The sequence below is a fragment of the Felis catus genome, chromosome A1, assembly GCF_018350175.1.
Source record: "Felis catus isolate Fca126 chromosome A1, F.catus_Fca126_mat1.0, whole genome shotgun sequence".
Taxonomy (NCBI): Eukaryota; Metazoa; Chordata; class Mammalia; order Carnivora; family Felidae; genus Felis; species Felis catus.
Window position 1 is genome coordinate 131,780,713 of NC_058368.1, and position 22,133 is coordinate 131,802,845.

The following is a 22,133-nucleotide window of genomic DNA, read 5'->3' on the forward strand; positions in this document are numbered from 1 at the left end:
CTTTGAAAAAAATTGTTTAATAGGATTTCGAAGTGGATGAAACCAAACCCCAATAAAGGCCATATCTTTCCTTAAAACTCTCTCATGGTGTCTCACTGCTTACAGATTAAAGTTCAAGCTTCCAAACACGGAACATAAGACTTCGTTCTCTTGTTCCTGAGAACCTAGAATGGTAGTCTCAATTCTTACCACATCCCGCCTTACATAATGCTTGTAATTCTTGACACACACACAACTCAAGTTTTTTTTTACTGTGATCTTTGTTCATAGTACCCACTCGTCTGTAACTGTCATGAGTTCTATCTTCAGTCTCCATCAAAATCCAAGTCAGGCATCATTTCTTTAGGTAGCCTTTTCTCACTTCTCCAGACTAAGTATCCTTCTGTGTTTTTATGAATGCATGTTCAGGTCAATCACTGGATTTATTATACACTGATGTGTTCTGTTGTTTCTCCCACCAACTAAACTATGAACCCCTTCAGTGAAGCAAGTGAGTCTTATTAATCTCTGTATCCCCAGTACTTAGCAGAGCGTTTGCTATGCCAGGCACTCAGTCAATGTTTGCTGAAGAAAGGAAGCAATGACATTTTTATCAACATTATTAATAACTCTTCAATCTAGTTAAAATGAAAGTGACCTAGGGTTATATAATTTTAGACAGAGTGAACCGTAAATATAGACACATAAAATTGTTTTATTCCTTATTTATTGACGTTTTGGCCTCAGAGAACCAAAGATGTGAACAGATGTACATTAGGGGCAAGAACTAGGGATACCTCTGAGAGATTTTCGTCAAAAGAGGATACGGAGAAAAGAAACAGGGAATTTTGTGGGGAGTGGATCCATCAGCCCAAAAGCAATAGCCTGAGTATTTAGACAATCAGGTTACAGATACAAATCTAAACATAAAATCTATATGCATCTGATGAAAAAGACATACACTGGTTGCTAAGAATGTAAACCAAATATCAATTACCTGCTTAAAGAAGTTGAATGTGTTTAACAGGTATATTAATAAATTCAACCTTTACCAATACAGAATGCTACCTGCCTACCTACAGCAATTTCTAAAATGAATAATATTACTTGAATTATACTAACATATTGATAATCATATACATTAAGGACTGGAAGGGTTCTCAGAGATAATTGGGTATAATATATTACAGATCAAATACACCAAGGCCCAGAGAAGCTAAATAATTTAGTTGAAAGTCACGAAGGTAGTTAGAAAGGCCAGGACTTTTTGGATTTTTACTATTAAGTTCAGTTTTCCTTCTGCTACGTACATACTGCCTCATAGAAAATCTCACTAATTTTCTCCTAAAATTTATTAGTGAGATTTGTATCCAATCCCAACAAGATCACTTTACAAGAAAACCAGTAGAAAGAAATAAATTTTATTCAGATGACAGGTTTTATAAACTATTCTCATACTATGGGGAATTTACTCAAGAATAATTCCAAGAATGTATCTAGGGGACAAAATTACTGAGCAATAAAATTTTTTAATTTGCACACTGTATTAGTTAATGGTGCTGAATTTTATGTAACTCTTTTGGACCATTATCAATTGTGTTCCCATTCAGAAAACAAATCTAATGAGCCAATTTATAATCTCTACGATTAACAGAAATAAAACTCACAAATAACTTTAGATTACTTTTGTTTCACTATAATTATTAGCATTTTTAACCATGTTAAAATGGGATGAGGCCATCCTTGTGCATGCAGCATTTTCCTATCATTTTTAAGTTTTTTATTTTTTTCATTATGATAATGAAAGAACCGTATTTTCAGAAAATACAGCTAAAAAAATACTGAAAATACAGCAAAGGCCAAACAGTTAAAAATGTAATAACTTAATAACTCTATGTTTCTCTCTCAACACCTGACTAAACTATTTAAACAGAAGAGTTTCTTTCTGAAGAGGCCATATGACGAAATTAGGTGATGGAAAAGCTAGAAGAGTGAAAGCTTCCTCAGCTATAAAGCTAGAAGAGGGATGTGGGTGTAGCTTCCCTAGATCTCAGCATGGTAAGCAGATATTACGAGGAGCTGTGAGCTCCCCCAGTGTGAGTGAGGTCATGTGAGCAAGGGGAGCTGGATGAAGAAAGAATCAGTACATTTTTCCAGCTTGTGAGGTTACATGTACTTACCTGGTTTCACCATAATGAATTTGCCTGAAGCCATGTCTGTAGGTTAGTAATCTGAAAATTTATAACTGCACCACAGTGAGTACATGCAATCTTTGGTGCTGTGCCATGATACGTGATTGATGTTTGATGCTGCTAAGTGCTTAACTCACTGGGCGTAAGGGATATCCAAATATTAAGCAAAGTAAGTAACACTGATCATTGTGAAATTAAGTGTAAGAAACATTTATATCTACTGATATATGCTTGAAAATGCTTACTCATATAAAATTTTCATTGTTATATAAAGGCTTTCATGATGCAACTCCCTGGCTCTTATATTTTAAAAAGTACAGAATAAAATTCTTAACCCTAAATTTTTGTCACTGCTCTTAAGGTCTAAGAATGAAGTAAAAGAGAGAAACACCCCAAACTGGTCATTTTTGAAACCATAAATTCAGTGTGAAACCTGCTTCAAAACTACAAATTATTTTAGACAAATAAATATATATGTTCACATTTATAAAAAATTTCCACATTACTCATAGAAACAAGCTTCATAAAATTTACATACAGAATACAATAAAAATCAGTTCTAATAATGACTTAGCTGTCATCCTCCTAATTAAAAAGTTCTGTGTTTGAGGTATCACTTTAAGAGATGCCAATATGGCACATTTGTAAAACAACCCAGGAGTCTATCCTAAATATTCTACCCAACACAGCATCATCTCTGCAAGACTCTGAGAGGCTGGACTACACTTGTCTTTTTAAAAGAGGAAGAGAATTTTAATTGTTACAATAACAGAGGAGGCAGGTACTAGACACTCTGCACTTCATGTAACAGTAAAACTTCCTTATAAGTAGTTTCATTATCTTCTTGCCAACACCATTCGCTTAAAATGTCCTAGTTAAGACCAGTGAAGCAGCTTCATTTCCTATGACATCCAAAAAAGTTTCAAGATTTAAAAATGACAGTGAAAAACTTCACTATCTTTATACATTACCATAGGAAATAAAGCTATTAAATTTTTCAGAGTCAAGAGCAAAGCATTATCCCCTACCTCATTTTATCACTGGAAGGTGGACACTTGATTGAGCAATACTCATTAACTGCTAGGTAGATTACCTGTGTTGACTGGAGTAAAGCCATTTACAGTCAACTTATAAAGTAACAACACTAGTCAGACACAGTCATGAATACCAAAAATGATGTGTTTTGTATGTATAAATATCTATATTTGGGGTGTGGCTATCAAGTAATAAGACTGATTCAATACTTTATAGTCAGCACATTAAAAATCTATTGCCAGAAGACAATGGTCCCATATAAGAAAAAAATGTCTATATGGAAAAGGCTGTGATTTATTGCAAAGCATGATTATATAGCAAATTCCAAGGAAGGTCAAATAATTTCTAAAACCAAATTTTAAAATTTAATGGCTTAGGCTGAAGATTCAGTTACTTTTTGCAGATCTCAGAAGGATTAGGGGTGGAAGAATGCTTTTCCTTTTTTCTCTTCTTTTTTTCCTTTTTGTGGTGTTTCCCCCTTTTTGACTTATTCTTTTTTTCTTTTTTCTTTTCTTTCTTCTGATATTTTTGTTTCTTTTGTTTTGAAGTGTCCTCTTCAGTGGAACTGGATGAATAAGACCTATGGGCAATAATAGAGACTGACTGATAACTGCATTTATGGCTAATAGCTAAATTTAAATGGGATTTAACTGCCTGAAATCATTCTTGGAGCAAAGTGGGGTATAAACAAAGAAACTCGAAATGTGCTTTATATATTTGTATTCTCTTAAAATACAGACTTCAGAATTTTTGCTCCTTGGTCATAGAAGCTGACAAAACAAATAACTCTATTTTGCTCAACTCTAGTATTAAGTTTTAAACTCAGTAAGGATGCAATAATTTTTCTGTGATTTTCAGCTTTTCATCCTGTTGTACCCTTCAAAATCTTATAAGGTAAACAAAGTGGTATTTACCAAGCCTTTATCATATATACAATTCATTTACATACACAATAACTTGTTAGCATATTCTCTTAAAAGAGCTAAAAAGGATGCAATTATGTAAAAAGGGCTATATTTGTACCTTGGTAAAAATGGGTGAAAGCTGAAAATTAGCTAAATAAAAGGACTTCTGTTAAATTCCTGTTCAAGTGATACAGATGAGCACTTGCATTCCAAAGTAATTTTCACTAGTTACAAAAAGAGATGTTTTAAATGCATACAAGTAAATGAAGATGATTTATCATTATTCTTTATTTTTCTAATATTCCTCTAATACTAGATTTGGAAAAAAAACTACGCAATTCCTTCCTCTAGTATTAAAAAAGAGAAAAGTAACAAAAAACAGAAAAGCCATCTCTTAAGATCTTATATAAGTAGGTATACAACAATCTCCCCACACCCAAACTCTAAATGTGTCAGAAGACAGAAACTGAGTCAATTAAAAATAAAAAATAAAAAGACACTTTTTTTTTGTTTTTAATGTTTATTCAGTTTTGAAAGACAGAGCGTGAGCAGGGGAGTGGCAGAGTAAGAGGGAGACCCAGAATTGGAAGCAGGTTCCAGGCTCTGAGCTGTCAGCCCAGAGACCAATGAGGGGCTCAAACGCACAAACTGCAAGATCATGACCTGAGCTGAAGTCAGTTGCTTAACCGACTGAGTCACTCAGGCGCCCCAAAAAAGACAGCTTTCTAAAAAGGTAGTAGTGAGCTAACCGTTAGAAGTTAAAGGCCAAACTAAGAAAACCTGACACAGACCTACAGTAAGCAAGAAATAAATGCATGAGACTTCAAGTCTGTGTCTGTCAGTGATTCTCATGAATTACTTGATTGAATTTCTTGTTTAGAAACTCCGAGTTTTCCCTCATTTCCGTAATGCTGTATTTCTTTCTCCATTTTGTCTTACTTAGACTTCTGGCTGTTTCCTGGTCTTATTTTCTCATGTATTCTCTTATTCCCTCTTCATCTCTGTTATTGCCAACTCTTGCCCGTTTTCCTGTTTTAAAGACCCTGCTTGACCTCTGGATTCTGAGTAGAGCTTGTTTGTACATTTTTCTTTGGCTTTTTGGTCCTGGATTTTAATTTTTAAGGCCCGGTGTTAGACTTGCACATAACAACTCCAAAAGGTGGCAAAATCTCTGCTGAGTATGACTAGAAAAGTTCATTTAATTTCAGGCCCTGTCTGAGGTCTGTGAGACCCAAAGTAGAGAGGCTCAAATAAATAATCTGTTACAATAAAACAAGTATCTTAGAATTTGGAAGAAAACAGATAATTTCATTTTGCCTATACACAATCCTTGCTGTGCTAATGCAAATGATTCAACAATACATTAGTCCGACTATAAAATACACTGACCTCTATCTTCCTATTAGCTTTTATGTTAAATATTTGACTCCCAACACTTGAGAGAAAATGAGCTTTTCTAAATTATGAAGTAGCTGAGGTATTGAAAGGTATGTATTAAATGCTCTATGAAGTAACACCTGATTTTCAGAACTTACTCTATTAGAGAACTAGGGTCCAAGTCAAACATTATTATTGTCAAATACCTTAAAAGATATCTGTATATATATGTTTATTCTAGTATATATGAAACTGTACTTGTTAACCATAAAAGAAGCTGCTTCTTAATTCTTGTGATCAATTGCTTTAACCGGTTAGTTATTAAAAGAGCTGATACTAAAAATTCATTGGTGGCTGATGTGGGTTCTGAAAGACCTGAATGAATTTTTAGAATAAGTGGGTACGTAAATCCTATTAATAACTTTGTAGCCACTGCAATGATATTTTGAGAATACAAATACTTAAGTCCAAACTTTATACATATGAGGACAAAATATATATGTAAAGAATTTAGACATCATCCAATTAAAAGTGTGGCTGATGTTTTAAACTCTAAATTCTAGAACACAAATAGAATATATAAAAGAAGGGGGAGGGGGGCTATTATTTATTTATACCTTAATTTGCTCCAAGAAAAAAAATTCAAGGTGGCTGAGTATTGACTTTAGTTTTGATTCCTCAAGGACTGTTATTTTACTGAAACAACTGAATATCTGATCCCCATTAAGGAAAGAATTAGTGTTAAATTAACTGGACTACACACAAAATATTAAATTTTATAATCCATCTGGGATTCACAGTCCTGCTTTTAAAAAACAATGATGTTAAAAAAATACCTTTTTCTTTTTTTTTTCAACTTGATTTTCTCTTTGCTTTTTGCTTTTTTCTTCTCCTCTTCTTCATTTACTCCTGTGTATTGAGGGGAAAGAATCAGGACACCATGAATCTGCACACTAATATGGTATGTATACAGTTTTTCCACTTTGGTTACTGGTTGATGAATTTTATTGATTAGGATACTGCACTTCTCTTGTAACAGTTTCTCCTTTCTTGTTTTTCAAATTGAGGTATACATTGACATATAACATTGTTTATTTTCAGGCATACAACATAATGGTTTGATATTTGTACACATTCCAAAATATTTGCTGTAAGTCGAGTTAACATCTGTCACCATGTTACATACATACCAACAACATTTTTTTCTTGTGATGAGGACTTTTAGGATCTACCCTCTTAGCAACTTTCAAACATACAATGCAGTACTATTAACTACAGTCAACACGCTATACATTACAACCCCATGACTTATTTATAACTGGAAGTTTGTACCTCTTTTATTTATTTTTTAAATATTTTGTTTTTAAATAATCTCTCCACCCAATATGAGACTCAAACCTACAACCATGAGATCAAGTGTCCATATTCTATCCACTGAGCCAGCCAGGCACCCCGGTACTCCTTGACCAGCCCTATCACCTGCCTCTAACAACCACAAATCTTTTTCCTTTATCTCTGAGCTTGGCTTTTTTATGTGTTTGTTTCTTTTTTAGATTTCACATATAAGTGAAACCATATAGTACTTGTCCTTCTCTGACTTATCTCACTTAGCTTAATACCCTCAAGGTCCACTAATTATTTTTATTTATTGAGAAGCTTATAAAAATATTACATGCTTTTTATAAAAATTTCAACTACTACTAGGTACATTAAATAAAAAATTCAAGTACTCCACTGCTAATTCCTACACTGAATCAATGTCAACAGTTTGGTGGGTACTATTTCAGGTCTTAAAAAACAAAACAATACAATCAAATACAGCCTTTTTTTTTTTTTTTTTTTTTTTTTTTTTTTTTTTAAGTAGGCTCCATGCCTAGCCTGACGGGGCTTGAACCCATAACCCTGAGATCAAGAGTTGCATGATATACTGACTGAGCTAACCTGGTACCCCTCAAATACAGGTGTTTAAATTTTTCTTTTTCAAACAAAATGAGGATTATGGTATTCTAGGATGTTAAGATCACAGGACTGTAAAGAAATCTAATAATATTTATGTCATTGGTACCCTAGAAGGAAAGAATATATACTACTCTCTAACTTGTTTCTGAAATACACAATTTGGTGTGCTTTCTGTTAAGCTTGCTCTCCATACAACCAAATATGCACATACAATCACTTATACAAAATAGTTACAAATAAGTCCCAAGTTTTTCTCTTTTTTGAAAGATGGATAAGTGATATTTTATATGGCATATACAGTGGCATGTATAATATTTTGCAACTTATTTCATATTTGTCAAAAATCAGTTGCACAGAAAAAAAGTAAGTTGGACTTCTGCTTCTGGGAAGAGGAGCAAGTATACTTTTCCTATTTCTCCCAGTAAGTTCAACTAAAAATACCAGACATTGTAAAAACAAACATAAAAACTGAAAAGTAGGGGTCCCTGGGTGCATCAGTCGGTTGAGTGCCCGACTCTTGAATTCGGCTCAGGTCATGATCTCACAGTTCATGGATTTGAGCCACCTGTCAGGCTATGAGCTAGCAGTGCGAAGCCTGCTTGGGATTCTCTCTCTTTCTGCTCCTCCCCTGCTTGTGCTCTCTCTCTCAAAATAAATAAGTAAACTTAAAAACAACAACAACTTTAAAGTAGAAACAAGACAGACTAGCTATGGATCTTGAAATCCAGAGAAAGACACGGGAGTGAGTTCTGTGGAATTCTTGCTTCCTTTAGCCCAGACTTGGAGCTGAAGAAGCTGGCAGCTTTGGCAATGTCAATACAGGTACAGATAAAAAGATTTCTCTAGCCTAAAGACCAAAACAGACAGCCTAGTGACAGATAGGTGGTAGGTAACAACTGCCCTTACTCAAGCCGAACACCACAGAAAAAACTGGCACAACCCCCACCCATGTCAGCAGACTCTGAGTGAGGAACCTAGACATTCCCCCTTATCAAGCTGTGATAAGATCTCCCAATTCCTCAGCATGAATAGTCTAAGTAGGTAACCAGGACCTTTATCACTACCCAGTAAAGAGATCTCCACTAATAGTGTCAATAAAGACCACTTGGGAAGCCTTGACTTCTGCTGCCAGCCAGTAGTAATGAGGTACCCCTCCCATCTATGCTGAAATGATGTCAGAATATATCTAAGAAAGTCGGGGCACTCATCATCACCCAGTAGTAAGTAACAAGACCACTCCCACCATGGGTACCAATGGGGAGCTGGAACTCATCCCCTCACCCAGCAGTAACAAGAAGCCATGACCACTTTGAGTGTTGGCAGAACCTAAGTGGGGAAACAGAACCTCTGTCTCCCCCTGGCAATAAAAAGTCACTTTCTCTTCTGGGGTGGTACCAAAGAAAATCATATAAAAGACAAGGTTTAAGGAAAGCCAACGTTTCATAATACAATATAAACATGTCCAAATTTTGGTTGAAAAGAACTCATCAAAGTCCAGAGATCTTAAATTGAATGAAAAATGAAACAATCAATATACCACCACCACAATGAGATTATTTTTGAAATAATCTAAAAAATATTTTAAATAGTCATCATAAAAATGTTTCTAAGAAACAAAATGCTTGAAAGAAGTGAAAAAAATATGAAAGCCCCCCAAAATGGGACAAAATCCAAAGAACCAAATAAAAATTTTAGAACTAAAATGACAATAAATGGAATTAAAACACTCAGTGGATGGGCTCAATAGCAGAATGCAAAGCACTGAATAGAAATATCACTGAATGGGAAAACAGAACAATAGAAATCACCCAATCTGAGAAATGGAGAAGAAACAGATTTAAAGAAAATGAATGAGACTTGGGGATCTGTGGGATAGTAACACAAGATACAATATTTGTGTCACTGGAGACATAAAGAGTATAAAGAAGGAGGGGCTTAAAAAGTACTTGAAATCCATATCGAGATATGAAAATTAAACTTTTGAAAACTAATGAAAAAAAAATCTTGAAAACAGCCAGAGAAAAATAATGTATTACTTATATGAATGAAACAATTAGAATGAAAGCAGATTTCTTATTAGAAAGCATGGAAGACAGAAAGAAGTGGCCATTTTTTAAATGCTGAAAGAAATGTCAACCTGGAATCCTCTACCCAGTAAAAATATTATTCAGGAATGAAGGAGAAATTAAGACATTCTCAGATAAGGAAAAAGTAAAAGGATTCATCACCAGCAGACAGATCCTAGAAGAATGGATAAAGAAAATTCCTTAAATGGAAAGGAAATGATAAAAGAAGGAACACTGGAACATCAAGAAGAAAGAATAGAATAAGCAAAAACCTGAGTACAACAGGCTTTCCTTCTCTTGAGTTCCTAAATTATGTTTGATTGTGGAAGCAAAAACTACACAATTGTTTCATGAGGTTTTAAATGTATGTAGAGAATATATTTATGACAAGTGTATTGTAAAGGAAAGAGGGTAAAGGGACATAAAGGGAGGCATGGTTTCTACTTTGCTTGTCCTGGTAAAAAGACAATACCAGTAGATTGTGGTAAATTATGTATATATAATCTAATACCTAGAGCAACCACTAAAAAGGCCATATAAAATATCATAGAAAAATTAAAAAAAAAAACACTATGGACACAATGTGTCTTTGACACTACAGAAAAATTATATGCAATTCTATAGGTGTTCCAGTGACACTAGAGATAAAACTAAAAAATGTTCAAGTAGTAATCCACAGGAAGGCAGAGAAAAAAAAAACAAGAATGAAAAAAGAAGAATGAAAAACAGAGTGAACAGAAAACAAATAAAAAGTGGTAGGATTAGCTCTAACATATAAAAAATTACATTAATGTAAAAAAATACCAATTAAAAGAAAGTGGTTGGTAAAGTTGATTGAAAAATATGATTCACCTATACACTGCCTACAAGACTCCCACTTCAAAGAAAAAGATATAGACACACTGAAAATAAAAGGATAGAAATGGATATGCCAAACAAGCATTATCAAAGGAAAGCTAGAGTGACTGTATTAAGATCAGATAAAATAGACTTCAGAAAAAAGAAAATTACCAGTGAGAGAAAGGGCCAAAATAATGATAAAAGTTTCAACTCACCAATAAGACATATCCTAAATGTGTATGCACCAAACAATAGAGCTAAAAAATACATGAAGCAAAACTGAGAGACCTTAAAGGAGAAACAGACAAATCTACAATTCTCTCAACAATTAATAGATACTACACATAAAGTCAGCAAGAATGCAGAAGAACTCCACAACCATCAAACAATAGAATCTAAACAAGATTTAAAATCACTCTACCCAACAAGAGTAGAATACACATTTTTTTCAAGTACCTACAGAACATAGACCAAGACAGAATATATCCTGTGTCATAAAACAAATCTTAACAAACTTAAAAGAACTGAACTCATACAGAGTTATGTCTCTGTCCTTAATGGAATCAAATGAGAAATCAGTAACAGATAACAGGGCAATATCTAAACAGTTTGGAAACAAAACAACACTTTTAAATAATCCACTGGGCAAAGAGGAAGTCTCAAGGAAAACAAAACACACTTAACTGAATGAAACTGATATATATTAAAATTTGTGTAACACAGCTAAAGCAGTGCTGTGAGGAAAATTTATAGCACTAAATGCTTAGGATAGAAATGAAGAAAAGTTTCAAATTGATTATATCTTAACTTTGATCTCAAGAGCCTAGGGGGAAAAAGCTAAATAAATCCAAAGCAAGTACAAGGAAGAAAAATAATAAAGCACAAGAATTAATAAAATTGAAAACAGAACAAAAAAATTAGAGAAAAAGAATGAAACAAGTAGCTGGTTCAATAAAATTGACAAATCTCTAGGAAAAATGTGAAAGAAAAAAAGACACAAATCATCAATATCAGAAATGAAAAAAGGGTTACCACTACAGACCCTATATACATCAAAAAGATAAATGAAAGCTATGAACACCCTACAAAAATAAATGTGACAACTTGGATAGTATGGACCCCTTTCTCAAAAAACAAAATGCCACAACTCACCTAACGGAAGTAGATAATTTCAATAACCCTTTAACTATTGAGGAAATTGAATATCTAACTTTAAAACTTCTAAAAAAAATCTTCAAGCCCAGATAACTTCACTGAAGAACTCTACCAAACATTTAAAGAAAAATAAACACTACTTTCATACAAATCTTATGCAATTTTATCCAAAAATAGAAGAGAAGGAAATTTTATCAATACTCTATGTAACTCTTACTCTGATTTCAAAATTAGACTAAAATAGTACAAAGCAAGAAAACTACAGACCAACATCTTTCATGAATACAGATGGAAAAATCCTTAACAAAATATTAGCAAATAGAATTCATGGATACAAGGCTGGTTCAATTTTCAAAAATCAATTAATATAATCTACCATATTAACAAGCTAAGGAAAAATCATAATATCATACTGATCAATGAAGAATTGGCAAAATCTGACAACCATTCTATAATAAAAACTGTAAAAAAAAATGGGAATAGAGAGAATCTTTCTCAACTTGATAAAAGGCAACTACATAAAACTTACAACTAATATTACACTTAATGGTGAAAGTTTAAGTGCTTTTGCCCTCTAGGATTAGAATCCAGTAAGAAAGTCATCTCTCACCACTCTTTCTCAATACAGTACTATAAGTTTTAGGTATGGCAATAAAACAACAAAAGAAAAAAAAAACAAGAAATAAAGACTTATTGATTAAAGGAGAAAAATAAAACCATTCCCATTTGTAGATGATATGATGGTTTACATAAAAAACATCAAGGAATCTATAAAAAATGAAATAATTGAATTCAGCAAGGATATAAGAGAAATAGACACAAAGGTATTGCCTTTCTACACACTGGTAATAAATACACAGAAACAAAATTCAAAATACACCATTTAGGAGATAAATTGCCTGCTGTAACCGCCCAGTTGTGCCTGTCCACCAGGCACCCACTCTCGCAAGAAGAAGCCTCTCTTCACTGTGCTCAGTCTCTGCATCCCTCCTTTGATTGGGTCAGGGGGCTTATTTCTCACAAAAACTACACAGAGTAATCTATGTAAACAAGTCAAAGACCTACATAAATGGAGAGACAGACTAAGTTCTTGGATTGGAGACTCAACATAGTAAAGATACCTATTCTCCCTAAACTGATATACATGTTTAATGCCATTCGTGTCAAAATCTCAGCAAGATTTCTTTCTAGACATAGAATTATTCTAAAAATCTATATGGGAAGAATAGACAGTAGTTAAAATATTTCTGGAAAAGAATAAAGTGGGAAGAATAAGTCTACTCAATTTCAGGACATATTATATAGCTACCATTAATCAAGACTGTTGGCGGTGGTGGAAGAACAGACACATAGATCAAGGGAACAGAAGAGAGAACTCAGAAACAAACCCACACAAATATGACCACCTGGTTTTTGGAAAAAGTACAACAGCAATTCAATGGAGGAAAGATAGCCTTCCAACAAAGAGTGCTAGAATAATTGCTTTTTTTTTTTTTTAAACGCTTATTCATTTTTTGAGAGACAGAGAGAGACAGAGCAAGAGTGGGGGAGGGGCAGAGACAGAGAGGGAGACACAGAATCCAAAGCAAGCTGCAGGCTCTGAACTGACAGCACAGAGCCTGATGTGGGGCTCGAGCTCACAAACCGTGAGATCATGACCTGAGCCGAAGTTAGACGCTTAACCGACCGAGCCACCCAGGCGCCCTAATAATTGCTTATCTTAAGCAAAATAATAAAACTTGTCCTAAATATCTCATCTTCTACAAAAATCAACTCAAAATGAATCACGGACTTAATGTGAAAATGTAAGACTACAAAACTTTTTGGGGAGAATGCAAAAGGTGATTTTAAAGCATGGGGACAGGACCGTGGGCAGAGAGAGCTGCACTGGGGTTGTCAAGAATGAATGGTTATTATATACCATGGACTTGGAGGAGGTAGAGTCAAAAGGTAAGTTTTCAAAAAGATTTTCACATGCTAAAGACTCACAGACTACTGGAAGCCTAGCTATTGTCAAACTAAGGTTGTTTTTCTCTCTAGCAAAGCATTAAGACAGTAGGGAGTTCCTGGATTTAAGGCTATTGATGGAATTGCCTTTTTCTTATAAACTGGTGGAGAGTCTAACCAGTTTAACCATTTGTTTTTTGTCCTTTCTTTTTTTGGGATAGCTGGGAGTATCCAAGGAATACCATACATGTACTACCTGGGGGGTGGTATGATAGCTTGTAAAAAAAAGTAAAGGGGACCATCTTTGGGATCTAAAGATAGGAAGAGTTCTTATCTTTGACACCAAAAGTAATCTAAAAAAGGAAAAACTGAGAAATTGGACTTTATGAAAATTAAAAACTATTACACTGTTCAAGACCTATTAAGAGGATGGAAAGATAAGCAACATATTAAGAGAAAGTATTTGCAAACCAGATATCCAACAAAGGACTAGAATCTAGAGTACATAAAGGATTCAACAGTAATGAGATGATGTTTAACATCATTAGCAATCAGGGAAATGTAAGTTAAAATCACATTGAGATATAACTTCACACCTATCAGAATGCTAAAATTTTTTTTTTAAGTTTATTTATTACTGGGGGGAGAGCATGAACAGGGGAGGGACAGACAGAGAGGGAGAAAGACTCCCAAGCAGGCTCTGGGCTGTCAGCATGGAGCCGGACGTGATCTCCAACTCAAGAACCCTGAGATCATGACCTGAGCCAAAATCTAGGTTGGATGCTTAACTGACTGAGTCACCCAGGTGCCCCTATCAGAATGCTTAAAAAAAAAAAAAAAAAAAAAAATCAAATTCTGGTGAGGCTGCAGAGAAACCTGGTCATTCATACATTTTTGGTAGGGAAGTAAAATAGTATAGCCACTCTGAAAAACAGTCTGGCAGTTTATTAAGAAACTAAAGATACAAATACCATAAAACCCAACAATTGTACTTCTGGGTATTCATTTCATAGAAATGAAGATTTCTGTTCACCCAAATCCTGTTAATAGCAGCTTTATTTGTAATAGCCCCTAACGGTACACAAGTCAGATATCTTTCAGTGGGTGAAGAGTTAAACAAACTATGGGATATCTATGTGATAAAACACTACTCGATAATTAAAAGAAACAAACTATTGAAATATGCAACAACCTCAGTGAATCTCTAGAAAATTACAGCTAGCTAAAAAAATCTAAAAAGATTATATACTATATGAATCCATTCATAAAACATTTTTGAAATTACAATATTACAGAAATGGCAAATTTTTGGTTGCCAGAAATTAAGAAGGTAGTAAGGACAAGAGAGAAGTGGGTGTGGCTTTTAAAAAGGCAATATGAAAAAATAAATAAAAAATAAAGATTAAAAAGGCGATATGAGTGATACAAATATTCTGTATCTTGACTCTACCAATGTCAGAATCCTGGTTGTGATACTATACTACAATTCTGGAAGATATTATCATTGGCTTGTAAAATTATAAAATTGGCTTGTCAGTTTCTAAAACAGCCTGCTAGAATTTTGATTGTGTTTAGTTTGAATCTATAAATCAAGGGGGGAGAAATGACATCTTAAAAATATTTAATCTTCTATTCCATGAATATGGTATATCTTTTGATTCATTCATTAATTTCCCTCAGCAATGTTTTATATGCTTCAGTCTTGTGCATCTTTTAGTCAGTTTATCCCTAAATATTTCATATTTTTAATGCTATTATAAAAGGTATTTTTAACATTTCAGTTTCTGATTGTTTATTGTTACAATACAGAAATACAATTGATTTTTTGCCCATTGATTGATCTTATATTCTACAACTTTGCTAAACTTCATTCTTAGGTTATTAGGTTCCAGAAGTTTTCTTTGGTAGATTTCACAGGATTTCTACCTAGACAACTATGTCATCTGCAAATAGTTTTCACTCTTTGTTTTCCAATCTGGATGCCTTTGATTTCTTTTTCTTGGCTTAATCTTCACCACAAAGTTGAGTAGCGGCTAGAATCTTCACCACAAAGTGGTGAAGTTGAGTAGAAGTGGGAAGAGAAGACATCTTTGCTTTGTTCCTTATGTTATGGAAACATTCAGTCTTTTACCATTAGGTATTATGTAATCTTCCAGTTTTGTTTTGTTTTGTTTTGTTTTTATGTCCTTTATGAAGTTGATAAAGTTCCCTTCTTTTCCTAGTTTACTATCAAACTATCAGAAATAGACAGTGAACTTCTTTGAATTATTTAAAATACTGTAATTATCATCTACGTGTTCTTTTGTAAAGAGCTGTTAAAAATGATGAATTACATTGTCTTGTTTTTGAACGTGAAACAAATCTTATACTATTGGGATAAACTTCACTTGGTTATATTATCATTTTCACATATTGTTGGATTTGATTTGCTAAAGTTCTTTTAATTGCCTAAAATTGCTTAAAATTCTGTTTGTGCCTGTGTTTATAGGAATCTCTACTTTTCTTGTAGTTTCTTAGAGGAATGCTGGTCTTAGAAATTGAGTTGGAAAGTTCTCCATCATATTCAATTTTTAAGATCTTATGTAGGAAATGGCATTATTTCTCCTTCAACATCTGGAAGAATTAGGAGAGAAGTCATTCAGCTATGGAGTTTGCTTTGTTGAAAGTTTTTAAGCTAACCATTTAACTTCTTTAATAGATGCAGGCTATTCAGTTCATTTTTTGAGGGAGTTTTTATAGTTTGTATGTTTCAACTAATTCTCTATTTTATCTAAGTTGTTCAACTTATTGGCATAAGGTTTTCCACAATATTCCCTTATGTAAAATAAGGGAATATCTGTATAATCTGTAGTATTATCACTTATTTCATTTCTGGTATTGTTTCTTTGTTTTGTTTTTGTTTCTTTTGTTTGTTTTTGTTTTGATTTTTTTTTTGTTTTGATTTTTACCTGATCAGTTTGGATAGCAATTTTTTAATTTTATAGATCTCAAAGAACCAGCTTTTTTGGTTTTACTAATTTTCTCTATTGTTTTCCTATTTTCCATTTCAGTGATTTCATCTCCAATCTTTTTTTATTATCTTTCTTCTGCTTACTTTGAGTTTCATTCACTTTTCTTTTTCTAGTGTGTTAAAGCAGAGGTGAAGTCATAAATTTGAGATATTTCTTCCTTCTAATACAGGAAGTTAGTGTTATAATTTCCTTTAGGTACTGTTTTATGAGCATCCCATAAATATTGTGTTTTTATTCATTCAGTTCAAAATACTTTGTAATTTCCTTTTGCATTTTTTCTTTGACCCAGTGGTTTATTTAGAAGTGTTAGGTTACATATATTGAGTGAATTTTCCAGGAAGCTGTCACTATATTTCTAATTTAATTTCCTTGTGGCTAGAGAATATATTTTGCATAATGTGAACCCTTTAAAATCTATCAAGGCTTGTTTTATAACACAGAATAAGGCCTATCTAGCTAGACATTCTGTGCGAACCTGAAAAAAATGTGTACTCTGTAGTTGTTGGGTGAGGTGTTCTATAAACATTAAAAAGGTCAAGTTGGCTGACAGTGTTATTCAAGTCTTATATCCTTTCTGATTTACTGTCTACCTGTTCCATCAGTTATTGAGAGAGGCATACTGACTGACATCTACAACTGTAATTGTGAATTTGTTTATCCACAAGGATTTACCGTGGTAGTTCTATCAGGGTTTGTCTCATATAGTTTAAATTTGTTATTAGGTGCATAACCACTTAGTATTCATAAACACTTAGTATTCATATGTCCTCTTCATTAACACTTTTATCATTTTAAAGCAACCCTCTTTATCTCTAGAAACATTCTTTGTTTTGAAATTGACTTGATCTGATATTAGTCACTTTAGCTTTAGCTCGAGATTTTTTTTTTTTTGTAGCTATAATAAGCTCAGAATGACTACTGTAAACATGCCCCTTCCCAAAGTTATAAGAAACAAAGCAAATACGTAGCTATGGGAAAAATAACCTCTTCCATTTAGGAATGATGGATATGGAGTCCACTGACTAGATTATATAGAGAAATTACTTCTAATAAAAACAAAACAATCCCAGAATTTAAGACATCTTTTTTCCTGGCTACTACCCTTAGGAACTAGCAGTGCTTACGATAATAGTGTATGAGAATTCAAGCACTGAAGATGAAAGTTTGATTTAGACAGTTCAGTGTTTCTATACTACCATTCTTAAAACTATTCCACCTCTATTTATTGAAGGTCTTTCTGAGACAGGATATTGAAATGTACACAGACATAGGGAAAAGAATTTGAGTTTCTGCAAAACAGGAATTTCTTGGTAAAAGATACAAACACTGGAGTAAAAAATTGAAGGCAAAAGCCTCCGTAGCACTTAAATTTTTTAACGATCATCAAGAGTGGCAGTCTCTTGTGTGACATACAGAAGTCGGAGGATATGATCCTGTGTTTAGAGACAACTCTGTAATAATAAGAAAAAACCGTCCAGTAGTACCTGCAGTGTCAGATACCAGATTTTTGTCTGCATGTCACCAGGTTTGTAGCTACTCCAGCTGCTTTTAAATACTTGACTAGATAGTTCCCAACCTAGATCCATTCATCTAAATTTCCCAATCACTGCTGTGACTTCTAATCAACTACTTTGCAAATATCTTTTGTAGTTTTCTTTTTTTTTTTTCAACGTTTATTTATTTTTGGGACAGAGAGAGACAGAGCATGAACGGGGGAGGGGCAGGGAGAGAGGGAGACACAGAATCGGAAACAGGCTCCAGGCTCTGAGCCATCAGCCCAGAGCCCGACGCGGGGCTCGAACTCACGGACCGCGAGATCGTGACCTGGCTGAAGTCGGACGCTTAACCGACTGCGCCACCGAGGCGCCCCTCTTTTGTAGTTTTCTTATAAAAAGTACATTTTGAGCCAAACAGAGGTTTATTTCAATTACCCCATGGATTCATGTAAGCCTTATCTTTATGAACCCTGAAACCACCAGTGTAAGTCATTTACTTGAATCTGATTCCAGCAGTTACTAAAGGAAATAACAAATACAATTATGGTAATATGCAAATATCTCATTTTGGCATTTTTTCCTGGGCAGTGTTCAGTATCAACCATCTTTAAATGATATCAAGTATGAATTTAACATAAAACTTTTTTCATGTGTATTTATTTTTGAGAGAGAGGGTGTGAGGGTCTGAAGCAGGTTTTGCACTAACAGCAGAGAGCTCAACGTGGGGCTTGAACTCAGGAACAGTGACATCATGACCTGAGCCAAAGTTGGATGCTCAACCGACTGAGCCACACCTAGGCACCCATGACATAAAACTTTTATTTATTTATTTATTTATTTATTTATTTATTTTCATAAAACTTTCTTAACCAAACCAAACCATCAAAATAACCTCAAACCTCCAAATTTGTCAAAATATATTTATTTTCTGGACTGAAATAAAAGAATATCATAAAATATTAAGGGATGTATGAGTAGAGGAATACCTCCTAATTACAGGTAAATAGCTAATTAATATTAAATAACACTAGGTAAAATAGAATGAGAAAAAAAATCCATACTCTTGAACTTCTTGGGTCCTTTGTAAATAGTAAAAATTTACCTTGACTTTCTGTATATTCTAATATAAACAGGTCTTCAAATATTTGCTACTATCATATACAATTCCAAAGGAAAGTTTCTCAGCAAGTTTAAAACACAGTATAAAACCTTAACAAGTTTCCTAGAGTATTGTAGTGTCACTAGACAGTAAGCATTTTCACACATAAACATACACATACACACACTGTGAGTCAATAAGATTGTACAATCCTCATCAGACACTGATTGTTCAATCTTTCCCTGTTCACAGCACTGGTAACACAATTTTAGAACGCTGTACAGGTTCCAGGTTGTTGATGATAATAAAACTGCAATGATTGTACCCATCCATGTCAAGTCCTGCTCTCACATTTTCTAATTTGTGTCAAAAAATTGATATATTTGTCATTTAGACTATTTTCTTTGTTTTAAATGAAAGATTATTTTCTTTTAATTCCCTAAGTATATAAAATGCATTGAAAAATATACAATATAATAGAAATAAATACAAACAGAGGCAAAAAAGAACATAACATACAAAAATAAATTTTGGGTTTTATTTTTTGGTGACATTTATCTCTCCTCCCCTTTATGTCTCTGTTTCATGAAAGCAGAACAACTAATTAATGTAAGCACATTAAAAATTCTTAGCTTTCTCCTGGCTCACTATTTTTATTATCATTAAAAACAAAAACAAAAAGAAAAAGCACACACACACACACACACACACAAAACTTAGTCAAGATAGTTGGTACAAGAGCTCCCCACCTTGAAGAACCAAGGCAGGATTCAAGGAACCCTCAGGAGTACTAAAGGATATGGCATGAGAACTCACGATCAATAGGTCAGTGTTTTACCCTGACCCCATCAGACATCCTGAGCAGTAACAGAAAGTTATCAATGGAACTAAGAACCACAACCTCTACACTCCCTTCTTCCCTGTATTTAGGAACCAATTTATTGTTTATTTGAGTGGCAGGAGTTGGGGGCAGGGGGGCACTGGGCTTCCACTAGATAACCATGAAATAAATTTGCATCCCCTTAAAAAATGTTTAATGTTTATTTATTTTTGAGAGAGAGAGAGAGAGAGAGAGAGAGAGAGACGGAACATGAATGGAGGAAGGTCAGAGGGAGGAAGACACAGAACCTGAAGCAGGCTCCAGGCTCTGAGCTGTCAGCACAGAGCCCAATGTGGGGCTTGAACTCACGAATGGTGAAATCATGACCTGAGCTGAAGTCGGACTTAACTGACTGAGCCACCTGGATCCCTTTTATAATACTTTATTACTGAAATCTGCATGATATACAGGAATGAGCACTCTCCTAAGTGGGAGTCATGATACTGGGAAACAAGTTCTGAGCCTCTAAGTGACCATAGGCAAGTGTACCTTTTTAAGAAAGAAAATCTACATTGAGTCAGTCATTTTCAGCGTGAAAGTAAGGGAAAGCTGATTCGAATAAGGAAGTTTTATCCCTTCCTGGTGATTATGGGATGTTAACTCCCTCCCTTTCCTGCCAGGGTAGATTTGTCCCAGGTGTTCATATTGAAAAATCACCTCTAGAATAAACCTCTATTCACGATGACAGTGTACTTTATCCTTCAAGATGCATATGGTGAAGGAAAAAAAAGTGAAGAACCAAAAGACTGGATAATCTCCACGGTAGGAGAGCAGCACACTACAGTGTAAACAGTATAGGACCAGTAGGCAAGAAACACAGATCACGGTGCTGGCTTCACTGTGATGTTAGTCACTTGGGAGTCATCTGTCTTCAGTTCCTTTTCTGTAAAACTAGGTTTAAATTATGTGTTTTCTAAGAGTATTACGAATTCTCAAGTTTTTGTTTTTGTTTGGTTTTGGGATTTGGGGGGTGGCGGTTTCTGTTTGTTTTTTGTTTTTAGACACAGCAGTGTAGATGGATGGGGTAGAACTGTCCTTGTGGAATTGGCAATCTTGGGCTTTCTCTCCTAGAATCTTCAGCTTTGCTCCTTCAGCCTGCTCTCTATACCTGGTGCCTGTCTTCCTGAGATCTCCTTTACAAGTGACCTAGGGACTCCCTTCCTATCTCCTCTACTTCCTATAAAGTCTTCTTTCTTAGGGTATATTCCCTTACTTTGGTAGAAACCTCTGGAATCAGTGCTCTCAGAAAGGGTATGTGAGAGATAATTTTTTTTTTTTTCATTTTGAATGTCTGCCAATGCCTTTATTCTATTCCACACTTGGTTGATAATTTGGTTGGGTATATCATTCTAATTTGGATACAACTTTCCTTCAAAAATCTGAAAGCATTATCCACATCTACTAGCTTCCAGTATCACTTTAGAGAAGAACAAAGTTATTCTGACTCCTGATTTTTTACCTATGACTTGTTTTATCCTTGACTCTGGAAATTTCAATTATATTCTCATTTCCTATGATATGAAATTTTGTAACAGTGTGCCTTTATGTGAGTCTAATTTTAACTCTGTGCTTAGTACTGGTTGAACCCTTTCATCTGGAAACTAATGTCCTTCAGTTCCTGGAAATTCCTTCTGTATTCTCTATCTGGGACTCATGTGAATGAAGTATTTTCTAGACTGATTCTTCAATTGTCTTAACTATTTTTTTCCTTCCCTTGTTTTGCTTGTTAGATTTATCTTCCATCTCTGTTAAGTTCTTTATGTCTGCTTCTTTTTTAATTTCCAAAAGTTCTTTTGCTGATTTGTTCTTTTTATAGTATCTTATTCTGTTTCATGGGTGCTATATCTTATCTTTCTATAAAACTGGATATTAATGATTTCTGTTTTTTTCTCCTTTCATAGCCTGTGTATCCTTCAAGCTGACTTTTTTTGTTCATTGGTTGGTTTTAGTATCTATATTTCACTTGAGAGTCTTTCCTCGGATATTTAGTGCTTGATGATTGTCTAAAAAGCTGAAGCTTTGAGCAAGCAAAGCATGGAAATCTCAACTTAACTGATAATGTGACTATGTCATGTCTTTGGTCATTATCTTTATTTCTTTTTTCTTAGACTGGTCAGATCTCCCAGAGATAGATCTTCCGATCTTCTGCCTGGGTGATACACGTCTGGGAACCAAACAGGTGAAGATGGCTG

General features: G+C 34.2%; 1 protein-coding gene across 1 annotated transcript in view; it reads right to left on the reverse strand.

The window, feature by feature from the left end:
- Positions 1–689: 689 nt before the first annotated feature.
- Positions 690–22,133, reverse strand: part of SREK1IP1 (SREK1 interacting protein 1) — a 45,155-nt gene continuing 23,711 nt past the window's right edge. The window contains exons 4-5 of the mRNA XM_011284065.4: positions 6,325–6,397; positions 690–3,786 (exon numbers count right to left, since the gene is read on the reverse strand). Of these exons, the coding sequence (XP_011282367.3) occupies positions 3,597–3,786; positions 6,325–6,397 (263 nt within the window). The 3' untranslated portion in view covers positions 690–3,596. The remainder of the gene's footprint in view (positions 3,787–6,324; positions 6,398–22,133) is intronic.